General features: G+C 41.8%; 1 protein-coding gene across 2 annotated transcripts in view; it reads left to right on the top strand.

The window, feature by feature from the left end:
* ercc5 (excision repair cross-complementation group 5) overlaps window positions 1-14,780 on the top strand; it is a 57,467-nt gene that overhangs the window by 31,549 nt on the left and 11,138 nt on the right. For both annotated transcript variants that reach the window (XM_072578207.1, XM_072578208.1), the window contains exons 10-13: window positions 300-592; window positions 6,491-6,610; window positions 8,104-8,317; window positions 13,775-13,919. In XM_072578207.1, the coding sequence (XP_072434308.1) occupies window positions 300-592; window positions 6,491-6,610; window positions 8,104-8,317; window positions 13,775-13,919 (772 nt within the window). The remainder of the gene's footprint in view (window positions 1-299; window positions 593-6,490; window positions 6,611-8,103; window positions 8,318-13,774; window positions 13,920-14,780) is intronic.

The raw sequence follows: 14,780 nt of genomic DNA, 5'->3' as shown, positions 1-14,780 counted from the left end.
ATTGAAATAATATTCTGTTCTTTTGTTCTCCCTTCCAAATGGATAACTTAATATTTTCCCACATTATACTCCATTTGTCAACTTTTGCCCACTAAATTACCTAATCTTTATAAACTGTATCTCTCTCACAACTTGCCTTTCCCACCTATATCATAGGTACCTCAGTCAATAATGAAGTTTGCTGTATTCTACTTGCAAAAATGCTTGAATACAGTATGTGAAAATAATTGACTTCAGTTAATATCATTTGTTTTCAATTTCCTCTTTCAATGTCCAAATGTCTTTATTTTGATGTTCAGGTAGCTTCATTGAAGTTGTTATTGACATCAACAAAGTGGACTTTCAGAGTGAACTGTTTCCTCCTGATATCTTCACACCCTTGATGCCTGCAAATGAATCCACATCAACATTTAAGGGCAATGTGGAAGCCTCTTCAGAAACTATGCCAAGAGATACTGAGAAACAAACGCAGGCTTTTATCCAAAATCATATGGAAGCTGCTGGCCAACAAAAGATGAGTGTGGAGGTAGACCAGCACACACACACATCTGTCGGAGAAGCCACACGGGATGACTGGCAGGATCTAGATCTGGTAAAGTTGAACTGACCTTAATATTTTTGTTCTTTGTTTTGTCCAAAACTGACTTGGAGACATTAAACCAAGATCTTTATGTTGAACATAAAAGATCCTTAAGGCACTTCCACATGTATTCCTCAACCAACATTACTCAAATAGGTTAACTGGTTATTTAATTCATTACTATTTGTTTTATGCTAGTTAGCTGGTGATTTTTCTCCAAATTATGACAGTGACCATACTTTAAAGCAAAATGAATTGTTTTAAAGTGCCTTGGGATGTCAGAGGCTGAAAAAGGCACAACACTTGGTTGGAGAGCAGTAGGTAACACAAGGAAGCTACAAGATTTAGGAAACATAATCAACAACTCTACTTCCACCCCCCCCCCCCCCCCCCAATTTAGAAGTAATATAGGAGAAAGTGAGGACTGCAGATGCTGGAGATCAGAGTCAAGAGTGTGGGGCTGGAAAAGCACAGCAGGTCAGGTCGCGGAGCAGGAGAGTCAATGTTTCGGGCATAAGCTCTTCATCAGAAATGAAGGGTTTATGCCTGAAACGTTGATTCGCCTGCTCCTCGGATGCTGCCTTTCTAGCACCACACTCTTCGACTTTAAAGTAACATACATTAGAAAATATTTGGTGTGTACAGTTTGAGAGAAAATTAATGTGCTTCCTCTAGAAATTGTCTCTTCAAATATTCCCAAGATAATTCTGACCACGCTGTTGATCAAAAAGCTCATATGTGTAGCCAGTGCACTCAGGATGACATTTTATTGGCATGTTATCATGGATTGATGGCTCACTATAACGTCCTCAGATGTTTTATGCAGCCTTTAGAGGATGTAGCTGCTTGATGCAGTAGAGGATAGAGAGCGTCAAAGTTCAGGCTGAGAAACACAATCTTGGACCAGGAGTGGGAATAGAAATTTAGGTGGTGGACCATGTACTTGAGTTAATATGTGATAGTGTCGATCCTGTCTTAAACCAAGTTTTGTTTGTGATTTCACCTGTGCTATTCATAGACTCATAGAGATGTACAGCATGGAAACAGACCCTTAGGTCCAACCCGTCCATGCCGACAAGATATCCCAACCCAATCTAGTCCCACCTGCCAGCACCCGGCCCATATCCGTCCAAACCCTTCCTAATCATATACCAGTCCAAATGCCTCTTAAATGTTGCAATTGTACCAGCCTCCACCACATCCTCTAGCAGCTCATTCCATACATGTATCACCCTCTGCGTGAAAAAGTTGCCCCTTAGGTCTCTTTTATATCTTTCCCCTCACACCCTAAACCTATATCCTCTAGTTCTGGACTCCCTGACCCCAGGGAAAAGACTTTATCTATTTATTCTATCCATGCCCCTTATAATTTTGTAAACCTCTATAAGGTCACCCCTCAGCCCCCGACGCTCCAGGGAAAACAGCCCCAGCCTGTTCAGCCTCTCCCTGTAGCTCAGATCCTCCAACCCTGGCAACATCCTTGTAAATCTTTTCTGAACCCTTTCAAGTTTCACAACATCTTTCCGATAGGAAGGAGACCAGAATTGCATGCAATATTCCAACAGTGGCCTAACCAATATCCTGTACAGCTGCAACATGACCTCCCAACTCCTGTACTCAATACTCTGACCAATGAAACAAAGCATACCAAACGCCTTCTTCACTATCCTATCTACCTGCGACTCCACTTCAAGGAGCTATGAACCTGCACTCCAAGGTCTCTTTGTTCAGCAACACTCCCTAGGACCTTACCATTAAGTGTATAATTCCTGCAAAGATTTGCTTTCCCAAAATGCAGCACCTCGCATTTATCTGAATTAAACTCCATCTGCTACTTCTCAGCCCATTGGCCCATCTCGTCCAGATCCTGTTGTAATCTGAGGTAACCCTCTTCGCTGTCCACTACACCTCCAATTTTGGTGTCGTCTGCAAACTTACTAACTGTACCTCTTATGCTCACATCCGAATCATTTATGTAAATGACAAAAAGTAGAGGACCCAGCACCGATCCTTGTGGCACTCCACTGGTCACAGGCCTCCAGTCTGAAAAACAACCCTCCACCACTACCCTCTGTCTTCTACCTTTGAGCCAGGTCTGTATCCAAATAGCTAGTTCTCCCTGTATTCCATGAGATCTAACCTTGCTAACCAGTCTCCCATGGGGAACCTTGTTGAACGCCTTACTGAAGTCCATATAGATCACATCTACTGCTCTGCCCTCATCAATCTTCTTCGTTACTTCTTCAAAAAACTCAATCAAGTTTGTGAGACATGATTTCCCACGCATAAAGCCATGTTGACTATCCCTAACCAGTCCTTGCCTTTCCAAATACATGTACATCCTGTCCCTCAGGATTCCCTCCAACAACTTGCCCACCACTGACGTCAGGCTCACCAGTCTATAGTTCCCTGGTTTGTCCTTACCACCCTTCTTAAACAGTAGCACCGCTTTTGCCAACCTCCAGTCTTCCGGCACCTCACCTGTGACTATCGATGATACAAATATCTCAGCCATCAGTTCTCTAGCTTCCCACAGAGTTCTCGGGTACACCTGATCAGGTCCTGGGGATTTATCCACCTTTAACCATTTCAAGACATCCAGCACTTCCTCCTCTGTAATCTGGACATTTTGCAAAATGTCATCATCTACTTCCCTACAGTCTATATCTTCCATATCCTTTTCCACCGTAAATACTGATGCAAAATAGTCATTTTAGTATCTCCCCCATTTTCTGTAGCTCCACACAAAGGCCACCTTGGTGATCTTTGAGGGGCTCTTTTCTCTCCCTAGTTACCCTTTTGTCCTTAATGTATTTGTAAAAACCCTTTCGATTCTCCTTAATTGTATTTGCCAACGCTATCTCATGTCCCCTTTTTGCCCTCCTGATTTCCCTCTTAAGTATACTCCTACTTCCTTTATACTCTTCTAAGGATTCACTCGATCTATCCTGTCTATACCTGACGTATGCTTCCTTCTTTTTCTTAACCAAACCCTCAATTTCTTTAGTCATCCAGCATTCCCTATACCTACCAGCCTTCCCTTTCATCCTGACAGGAATATACTTTCTTTGGATTCTTGTTATCTCATTTCTGAAGGCTTCCCATTTTCCAGCCGTCCCTTTACCTGCGAATATCTGCCTCCAATCAGCTTTCGAAAGTTCTTGCCTAATACCATCAAAATTGGCCTTTCTCCAATTTAGAACTTCAACTTTTAGATCTGGTCTATCCTTTTCCATCACTATTTTAAAACGAATAGAATTATAGTCGCTGGCCCCAAAGTGCTCCCCCACTGACACCTCAGTCACCTGTCCTGCCTTATTTCCCAAGAGTCGGTCAGTTTTGCACCTTCAGAAAATTGTCTTGTACACACTTAAGAAATTCCTCTCCATTTAAACCTTTAACACTATGGCAGTCCCAGTCGATGTTTGGAAAGTTAAAATCCCCTACCATAACCACCCTATTATTCTTACAGATAGCTGAGATCTCCTTACAAGTTTGTTTCTCAATTACCCTCTGACTATTGGGGGGGTCTATAATACAATCCCAATAAGGTGATCATCCCTTTCTTATTTCTCAGTTTCACCCAAATAACTTCCCTGGATATATTTCCGGGAATATCCTCCCTCAGCACAGCTGTAATGCTATCCCTTATCAAAACTGCCACTCCCCCTCCTCTCTCGCCTCCCTTTCTATCCTTCCTGTAGCATTTGTATCCTGGAACATTTAAGCTGCCAGTCCTGCCCATCCCTGAGCCATGTTTCGTTAATTGCTATGATATCCCAGTCCCATGTTCCTATCTGTGCCCTGAGTTCATCTGCCTTCCCTGTTAGGCCCCTTGCATTGAAATAAATGCAGTTTAATTTATTAGTCCTACCTTGTCCCTGTCTGCCCTGACTGTTTGACTCGCTTCTGTTCTCAGCTGTACCAGTCTCAGACCGATCTCTTTCCTCACTACCTCCCTGGGTCCCCACCCCCCACCTTACTAGTTTAAATCTTCCTGAGCAAATTTCCCTGCCATTATATTAGTCCCCTTCCAATTTAGGTGCAATCCGTCCTTCTTGTACAGATCACTTCTACCCCAAAAGAGATTCCAATGATCCAAAAATGTGAATCCTTCTCCCATTCACCAGCTCCTAAGCCATATATTCATCTGCTCTAATCCTCCTATTCCTGCCCTCACTAACTCGTAGCACTGGGAGTAATCCAGATATTACTACCCTTGAGGACCTCCTTTTTAAATTTCTGCCTAACTCTCTGTAATCTCCCTTCAGAATCTCAACCTTTTCCCTTCCAATGTCGTTGGTTCCAATGTTATCAATGACCTCTCTCCCCTGTGAGAGCATTCAGCACCCTCTCTGAGACATCCTTGATCCTGGCACCAGGGAAACAAACACACCGTTCTGCTTTATCTCTGCTGGCCACAGAAACATCTGTCTGTACCTCTGACTACAGAATCCCCTAACACAATTGGAAGCCGACATACCCCTCGTTGCATTAGAGCCAGTCTCAACACCAGAAACTTGGCTGTTTGTGCTACGTTTCCCTGAGAATCCATCACCCCCTACATTTTCCAAAACAGCATACCTGTTTGAAATGGGTATATCCACAAAAGACTCCTACACTAGCTGCCTACCTCTCTCACCCTTCCTGGAGTTAACCCAACTATGTGACTGTATCTGAGACTTTTCCCCCTTCCTATAACTGCCATCCATCACATACTGTTGCTGTTGCAAATTCCTCATCGCTTCTATCTGTCTCTCCAACTAAGATTCACATCCAACAGCGTTTATGACAGATATAATCCGCAGTAACCCTAAACTCCCGCATCTGACAAGAAGTACATATCACTCTACTAAAGGCCATTTTTGCTCCTTCACAATCTACAGACCCAGAAAATAGCACCGTCTTATTCCTTTACAAACACTGCCCCAGGTTAAATTAATAGCTGTGGCTTATATTTTAAGTTTAATCAAGAGACTTATCTCCAAAAACATATAATCAAGAAAGAATCCACTATACTCACTACTGCAGCCTTTCTCTTGGACAGACTTAAAACAACGATTAACTTATCTGATTCTGTGCTGTGAACTTCGCCCAACAGTTCCTCCAAGATTAGTTGTGAATTTCACTGCTTGTTAATTTTCCCAGATGCACTCCGATGTCCAGCGACACATGAATTCAAACAACAAAGGCAGTAACTGTGCAGGTTCTCTCTCTCTCTCTCTCGCACTGACCTCACCATGTGCTTCCTTTGTCTGCTCTTCTCCCTTTTAAAACTGCTGTTGTTTTGACTTTTTTATTCCAAAGTTCCAAAACAATGCAACAGCATATAAAACAGTAAAATTGCTGTTCCTGGAATTCGAGGAAATCACCTCCAGCACCTAAAATACACCAAAAGAAGGAGCAGCTCTTACAGCCAGACATTTTTCCTTCCTCCATCTTGGATTACCCAGAAGGGATAGCACACCTCCCTGCAAGTTGCCTAACTTAGAAGAACAGTCACCCTTGGCCACTAACAGACTGTTTTCTCCAAATTAGTTAATTTTAGAGTGACACTGTTCAAGGCCTGAGAAAAGCTAAATGTTTGCTATCTCCCACTATTTATTTACATCCCAGAGATATCAGAGAAGCTGCAGAAAATCATTTCAATATGGTACTTGGTGCACTGTTTATCAAACAGCATTATGATATCTGCAGGTTTTGTTTTTAAAGAAAATGAAGCATCCCATTTTAATTTCCTTAAATCAACCATTATTTCTGATCATTTCAGATCTGATAGTGTGTCACTGGACTCCGTTTTCTCCCCAGAGATGCTGCTAGACCTGCTGAGTTTCTCCAGAAATGTTTGTTTTTTATCATTTTTGATTGCTTGCATCTATATTGCTTTTAAATGTTTCTTGTATGTTATAGGGTGAAATTGAAGACTTCGAGAATGACTTGCTTGTAGAACAGTCTGATCTACAATCTCAGAAGCAACAGCAGGAGCGAATTGCGGCCACTGTCACAGGACAGATGTACTTGGAAAGTCAGGTAAAACATTGAGCTTTGGTGAATTGTTAATTAATTTAATGGATTATCTGAAAACAGATGTTGCTTTCAAAATGTTATGTAGAAATTCAGTTCAAATGGACTGTTTTTGTTTTTAAATTAGTAGAGCCTATCAGAATAAAACTGCTATATGATGTTTATTTTAATCTCCTCTTTTTACCATTTCCTAAATAATTTTTAGATTAGATTACATTACATTACAGTGTGGAAACAGGCCCTTCGGCCCAACGAGTCCACACCGACCCGCCAAAGCGGAACCCACCAATTCCCCTACATTTACCCCTTTACCTAACACTACGGGCAATTTAGCATGGCCAATTCACCTGGCCTGCACATCTTTGGACTGTGGGAGGAAACCGAAGCACCCGGAGGAAACCTACACAGACACAGGGAGAACGTGCAAACTCAGTCAGTCGCCTGAGGTGGGAATTGAACCCGGGTCTCTGGCACTGTGAGGCAGCAGTGCTAACCACTGTGCCACCGTGCCGCCCACTAATGGTCCATACTTTGAAGTGGTCATTGTTCACTTCCCTTACCGTTTTCCCTAGTCATTTGTTGGGCTTGTGAGCACTTATTTCCACTATTCAGGCCTATGTTTGAATTTGAACATGAGATGTGTGGTGTCTGTGAGCAGGGAGGCTGTTCATTAGACTGAAGAATCCTCACTGAGACATGCAGACATTGAATCAGAAAGCAAAAATCAGGCAATAAAAATTGAATCTAAATCATTGTGGAGGAAGCTTAATCAAGTTAAATCATTCCACATGCACTCCCCAAGCTTCATCAGATCAACCCATGTGACCTTATGTTCCAATCTCTCATCCCATAGCTCCCTTACCTGTCGTGCTATCCTGTGCCACCTCACCATTCATGGTCTGGATAGCTTACTCTGTGAGCCTCCTCTCCTCCTCAAAAAATGCCTGATTTAAAATGTTCACTCACCAATTTGAGGACAGAATTTTCCAAATCTGGGCTCCTGTGCTATTTTGGCTAAGTTGGATACCTGTCCATCGTTGAGAAATTCAGACCAAAAGTGTTATTTTTCTAAAAGAAAGCTCTTCTTCATAACATTTTTCAAATTGATTTTGCCCTAAACTAAAATGAATAAAAAAGGTAAACTTCTGTAGAAAATATTTTTACTTTAATCTTGAAAAAGTTGAATTTTCTTCATATTTCTACAGACTGCATGAAGTGATAATACCACTGTAGATCACTGCACAAAAGCTTTGAAATTCCAACTGTCACTATCAGTTTACAATGCTTTCCAATGATGTGATGTTAAATGTTTAATATCACTAAAGCTTAATACAAATTCTGCCAAAAGATTCCTACAGTGACAGTATAGATTTTTATGGTGCGTGTTCTCAAACTTTTCAGGCTGGGAATGAAATCTGAATTATTAACTTTTCACTTACTTCTTAGAAATCTTGAATTAATTATTGCTTGCCACTAATTTTGGACTGTGCTGTTTACAGGAAATGCTGCGACTTTTTGGTATTCCTTATATTGTTGCTCCAATGGAGGCTGAAGCACAATGTGCTTACCTAGATCTGACCGACCAAACTAGTGGGACTATCACTGATGATAGTGATATATGGCTGTTCGGAGCACGTCATGTGTACAAGCATTTCTTCAGTCAACACAAGGATGTGGAGTATTACCAGTACATCCACTTTCATAATCAATTAGGTAAATCAAAATTATGAGAAATTATTAAGTCTGAAATGAAGCTTTTGGTCTCCTAAACAAACACAGAGACTGCTAAAAATCACATAACACCAGGTTATAGTCCAACAGGTTTAATTGGAAGCACTAACTTTCGGAACGCTGGCTCTTCGTCAGGTGGTTGTGAAGGAGCAGCACTCTGAAAGCTAGTGCTTCCAATTAAACCTGTTGGACTATTACCTGGTGTTATGTGGTTTTTAACTTTGTACACCCCAGTCCAACACCGGCATCTCCAAATCACGACAGAAAATGCTGGAGCTCCAATTCTAAAGAGAAGTCCCATTGAACTCAAAATACTAACTCTGTTTCTCTCTCCACAGATGCTGCCAGACCTGCTGAGTTTCCCCAGCATTCCCTGTGTTTGTTTCCAATTTCTCGCATTCATAATATTTTGCTGTTAGTTAGGTATGGCCACAAATAAGTCCAAGAGGAATTCTCCAGATTTTCTCTCCATTTTTGCTCATTTTCCCTCCAAAATTTGTCACTTAATTCAATGGGTGAGGACAGGTGTTAATGACAATTTATAACAAGAATGTGGTGGAATCTTGATGAACCAGCTGATTTTCTCTTGTTTGCTATTTTCATATCTTTGTAATTAAGACCATAAGATATTGGATCAGAAGTAGAGTTTAAATCAGAGTTGTGCTAGAAAAGCACAGCAGGTCAGGCAGCATCCGAGGAGCAGGAAAATAGACATTTCGGGCAAAAGCCCTTCATCAGGACATGTAGGTCCTGGGCCTCCTTCACTGCCGCTCCCTCACCACCCGGCGCCTGGAGGAAGAACGTCTCCTCTTCCACCTCAGAACATTTCAACCCCAGGGCATCAATGTGGACTTCACCAGTTTCCTCATTTCCCCTTCCCCCACCTCACCCCAGTTCCAAACTTCCAGCTCTGCACTGTCCTCATGACCTGTCCTACCTGCCAATCTCCCTTCCCATCAATCCGCTCCACTCTCCCCTCTGACCTATTACTTGCATCCCCACCCCCACCCTTTATCTCTCCACCACGGAGGCTTCCTGCCTCTATTCCTGATGAAGGGCTTTTGCCGGTAACGTTGATTTTCCTGCTTCTCAGATGCTGCCTGACCTGCTGTGCTTTTCCAGACCACTCTGGTTTCCAGCATCTGCAGTCCTCACTTTTGCCCCATTGGATCAGAAGTAGGCCGTTCAGCCCATTGAGTCTGCTCTGCCATTCAGAGACTGGTCTGATAATCCTCAACTCCACTTTGCTGCCTATTCTCCATAACCCCTGATTCCCTGACAGATTAAAATCTAGCTATCCCAGCCTTGACTGAATTACTTGGTACTTAATTACCCAGCCTTAATGCCCTTTGTGATGAAGGATTCCACAGATTCACAACCTGAGAGGAGAAAAGCATCTTCACCTTCATCTTCAATGTGCAACACCCTTAGTCTAAGATTCTGCCCTCTGGTCTGAGGGGCTTCCACAAAGGGAAACGGTCATTCTGCACCTACCCTATATAAGAATCAATGTTTCAATAAGGTCACCTCTTTTCTATATTCCAAGGAGTACAAGCCCAATTTACTCAACCTCTCCTAAGACAGTTCCCCCCCCACCTTAGTTGTTATAATCTGAGTGAACTTTCTGAACTGCCTCCAATGGCAGTATATCATTCCTTAGATAAAGCACCCTAAACTGTTCACAGTATTCCAGCTGTGGTCTGACTCACGCCTTGTATAATTTTAGGAAACTCTCCACGCTTTTATATTCCATTCCCTTAGAATTGAAGGTCAGTTAAAACAGGGATAGACTATTTATTTCTTTCAAACTTGTAGGTCGCTAATATTTTTTATTTAAATAACTTACAGTTTCTGTTACAAGGGATGTATGTTGGTGGGTTAGAATTATATTTTTCAGCAATCGTTCTATTTGCATTGGAAATTTACACTTGATAAATGTTGAAATTACATTGTGATATCAGTATTAATACATTCCAGCACAATTCATTCAGGCAATAATTTAACCTGACCCTGACACAATAAAAATTGCTAAGTTAATGTCCTTGCATATAATCCTTAATTTTTAAAATAATAATTGTTGCTGTTATTAAAATTGCAAATTACGGCTTTTCTACGCTTTTCGCATTTATTTGGAGTCGGGAACATTTAGAATGATCAGTCCCCAAACTTCCATAAAGAAATTAAAGGGAATGGGGTAACATTGAAGAATTGTGATCAAAGTGTTGGTATTTAAAACAATTAAGTTGCGAAGAAAGGTGATTAATAAGCACTAAGCAATACTAAGTAATTAATTATTCTATTTCTGCAGTTTATGAATGCATCACTATCTTTATACTAGGAAGTCTCATATCTTAAATACTTTATCTGATTTTGGTTGCTTCTTGCAGACAGAGATACTTTTTGTCACCAAGTCAGAGTTGCTTTAAGTGTTTCTCACTGCAAGGCCCAGTGAGCTTTCTTACCATATCTTATCAAACTCATCTCATTAATTACCTTCCATTCCCCTGTGGCATCTCTCCCATCCATTTTCCACCCTATCTTATCACGTGCTATTCCCAGAACAACTTCACAGTCATCAGACGTTAGATTAGATTACCTACGGTGTGGAAACAGGCCCTTCGGCGCAACAAGTCCACACCGACCCTCCAAAGAGTGACCCACCCAGACCCATTTCCCTCTGACTAATGCACCTAACACAATGGACAGTTTAGAATGGCCAATTTACCTGACCTGCACATCTTTGGACTGTGGGAGGAAACTGGAGCACCCGGAGAAAACCCACACAGACACAGGGAGAATGTGCAAACTCCACACAGACAGTCACCCGAGGCCAGAATCGAACCTGAGACCCTGGTTCTGTGAGGCAGCAGTGCTAACCACTGAGCCACTGTGCTGCCCCTGCTGGCCATTCCTTGTGCCCATACAATCTTTAAAATGTCAGAATGAGCACTGGCATTTCACAACTGCCCCACTCATTGAAAGACGTATACACAAGATGTCGGCGGTTCAGATCAACAGGGCACTGCAAAAGAGAGGAGAACCACCCCCCCAAGGAGACTCCTTCCCAGAGCTCATGCCATCAGATCCAGCTGGTCTGGTCTGATGTCACCCAGTTCATTGCTGTCTCCAGGGTGCAGAGGACTAGCCAGCAGTGCAGAAAGAAGATCACTGATCTTCACTGCTCCACCAGGGTACATGCATTGCTCCTCTTCCTGCCACCTCACTCCTATCAATCCTACTGCACCAACCTTGCAACAAATGGCCTTGCTGCAACTGTCCAAAGCTAGTTGCTTGTACACCCTGCAATGCAACTCTGTGCTACCAGAGCACACTGTCAGTGCATCATATAAGGTGTGAGCAGGACAGATTGACACATGCCTAACGTAAATACTCATTGAGGAAGTATATGTTTGGCTGCTGCCCATGACAAGTGACCTGAGACATTGTTATTGCCCAGGGTACAACATGGAGATAGTTTGGAGCAAGCAGCCAGTTGAATCCACCAGGTATATACTCTGGTTTCCTAATTGAGTTTTCTTGATGTCTACTTCATTTGGTAAGGTGGGAGTCTGAATATTATTGAGGCAGTTTGTGGTGTTAACAAGGTGTTTAACAGGTTGCGATGACCATCAATTGGCAATTCTCTGCCTAGCAAGAATCTCACAATGCCACTTGGGGGAAGCATAAAAGATGGAGCGAGATGATCTCAATGTTGAGGTGGGCCTCACTACTCTTATCACCTTATTCTGCCGCACATCTTGACATCACTTAGATCCTGATAGGATTCTGCCCACTTTTTGTGAACAGAAAGTTTTGAGAGCAATCTCTCACTAGGTTATGTAAGACCATACAACAAAGTAGTCAGACTTTGCCTAACTCTCTAAACAGCACAGTGCAGAGAGCCATAGAATTTTCTATTTCACTGTAACTTCTCCTGCGCAGAAACATATTGTTCAGAAACACCATTTGTCCAGAAATCTTGTAAGCAGATCCAAACAACTCATGGCTTAGTACTAACTACAGTAAATATTTATATCTATGTTGCGTTCCAGTACACATATAGGCATTCTTATTTCATTCTATAATTCAGAAAACTACAGAGTCCAAAAATGATTTGGACCCAAGCATTCCAGACTGGAGAGGATGGATGAATGGTACTGTCACACTTCACTGAGTCAAATCAGTGTTGAATATTTATTTGCTGCAAAATGAAGCAACTTAAGAATTCCTGTCTAGCTTTGTTTCACTAGGTAATGACTTGATACATCTATGAAAAATATTCAATAGATAGGAGAAGGCCATGTGCAAAAGGTACAGTTCTTAGGATCACAAGGAAAAATTATTGTTGCAGCTCTGGATAAGGCTGGAGATGGGTAGGATTAAACTGCAGTTCTACTTTGGTACAAAACTGTTGTAAAATCCATGTATTGATTCAGTGAACCCAAGAATGTATCTGCAAAAGATCCTTCAGTCAAACTAATTGTAATCCTATATTCCTATCACCAAACTGCTTTGCATTAATCACTGTCATGAAAGCACTAAATTCTAACAGAAAATTTATCTGTAAAGTAGCTTTTAGCTCTTAATGGTGTCTGGGAATTCAGAAAATGGCATTGTTTCATGGCATGACATTGTAGGTGCCATCCTGCTGTAAACATGCATTTTAATCATGGAATCCCCACAGTGCAGAAAGAGGCCATTTGGCCCTTTGAGTCTGCACCGATCCTCTGAAGAGCACCTCACCTCCCCACCCTATTCTCATAACCCCACATTTCCCATGGCTAATCCACCCTGTAGACACTGAGGTAATTTAGCATGGCCAATCCACCTAATCTGCACATCTTTGGACTGTGGGAGAAAACAGGAGCACCCAGGGGAAGTCCACATGGACACAGGGTGAATGTGCAAACTCCACACAGACAATCACCCAAGGCTAGGATGAAACCCAAGTTCCTGGCACTATGCCTGAAATAGTTGACTCAGCTAATTTTGCAATCTTTGAAATTAAACGCTATTCTTGAGAGTTGCGTAAAGTTAAGTAGCTGCAATAGCAAGTTGAATTGATATAGCACATTTAATGCAGTAAAATGACCAAAAGCATTTCTGAATGAAAATTGAACTCCAGACATCAAAGACTAATGTAGAAGGAATGGTCAAAAACTTGATCAAAGAGTCAGGTTTAAAAGCACCTTAAAGGAGGAGAGAGTCCAAGAGAGATTTGAGAAGAAATTAAAGAGTTTTAGGGCATCAGCATAAACATGGGATACACAAGAAGTGAGAAATTGAGGGGCTCCTATCGGGATCTGATACAACACTGAGCTTGTGAACTATCTGCTTTAGCTGTCGACAGCTGTGGATAGTAATGTTTCTTTGTTATTAATACCTGAAGAGCATTTTAGGAATGGTGGAAACAATTTTTGGCAAATGTCTGTGTTTCAGGTCTTGATAGAACAAAGCTGATAAATCTTGCCTATTTTCTGGGCAGTGACTACACTGAAGGGATCCCCGGTGTGGGTTACGTAACAGCAATGGAGCTCCTGAATGAATTCCTTGGACCAGGACTGGAACCTCTTTTTCATATTCGGTAGGATAAAATGTGCTTATGATTCATCACAGTTCCTGTCCTGTTGACTTTTTCTGGGCTGCAATATGGGGATGGAATGTGAATATGATAAGGCCATTTGGCCCTTTCAGTTCATTCCCTCCATTGTCCACATAACCTTTACCTTACTATGAGATATTTTTAATCGCATGTGGAACGTGAATAACAAACTCTAAGCTCTGTGAAGTTTTGTTTTTGAGCTCTTTAGCTTACAGACGTCCAGTTTACAAGGCTAATATGGCAACCTACTTTATTGCAACTGTTCAGGCTGAAGATGCAGACAACATCCCACAGTCATGTGGCATACTTGTACCCTGTTGTCGTTTGATCATCTATATTTATATTTATCACTATAACTGGCAGTTTTCAGCATGTATGAAATGGAACAGCATGGTACCATCTGAAAAGCTGCCTGTGTTATGTGCTAGATATAAATAACTACCTGATCTTGATTATCAAAAGTTTGCATGTGTTTTTCCTAAATATTATTCATAAATTAATGGCTATGGAAAATGCCATAACATTGTTCCTAATTCTTCAGCCCACATGACAAATGGCACCGTACAGCGACGTTTTTTCAGTTGTAATACTTGGGACAGCTGTCATTAAATAGACAATAGGTGCAGGAGTAGGCCATTCTGCCCTTCGAGCCTGCACCACCATTCAATATGATCATGGCTGATCATCCTTAATCAGTATCCTGTTCCTGCCTTATCTCCATAACCCTTGATTCCACTATCCTTGAGAGCTCTATCCAACTCTTTCTTAAATGAATCCAGAGACTGGGCCTCCACTGCCCTCTGGGGCAGAGCATTCCACACACCCACCACTCTCTGGGTGAAG

This window comes from Chiloscyllium punctatum, chromosome 9 (assembly GCF_047496795.1).
Source record: "Chiloscyllium punctatum isolate Juve2018m chromosome 9, sChiPun1.3, whole genome shotgun sequence".
NCBI classification, from domain to species: Eukaryota; Metazoa; Chordata; class Chondrichthyes; order Orectolobiformes; family Hemiscylliidae; genus Chiloscyllium; species Chiloscyllium punctatum.
Note: the sequence above shows the minus strand (reverse complement) of the source record. Positions and strands in the feature narration are given on the sequence as shown.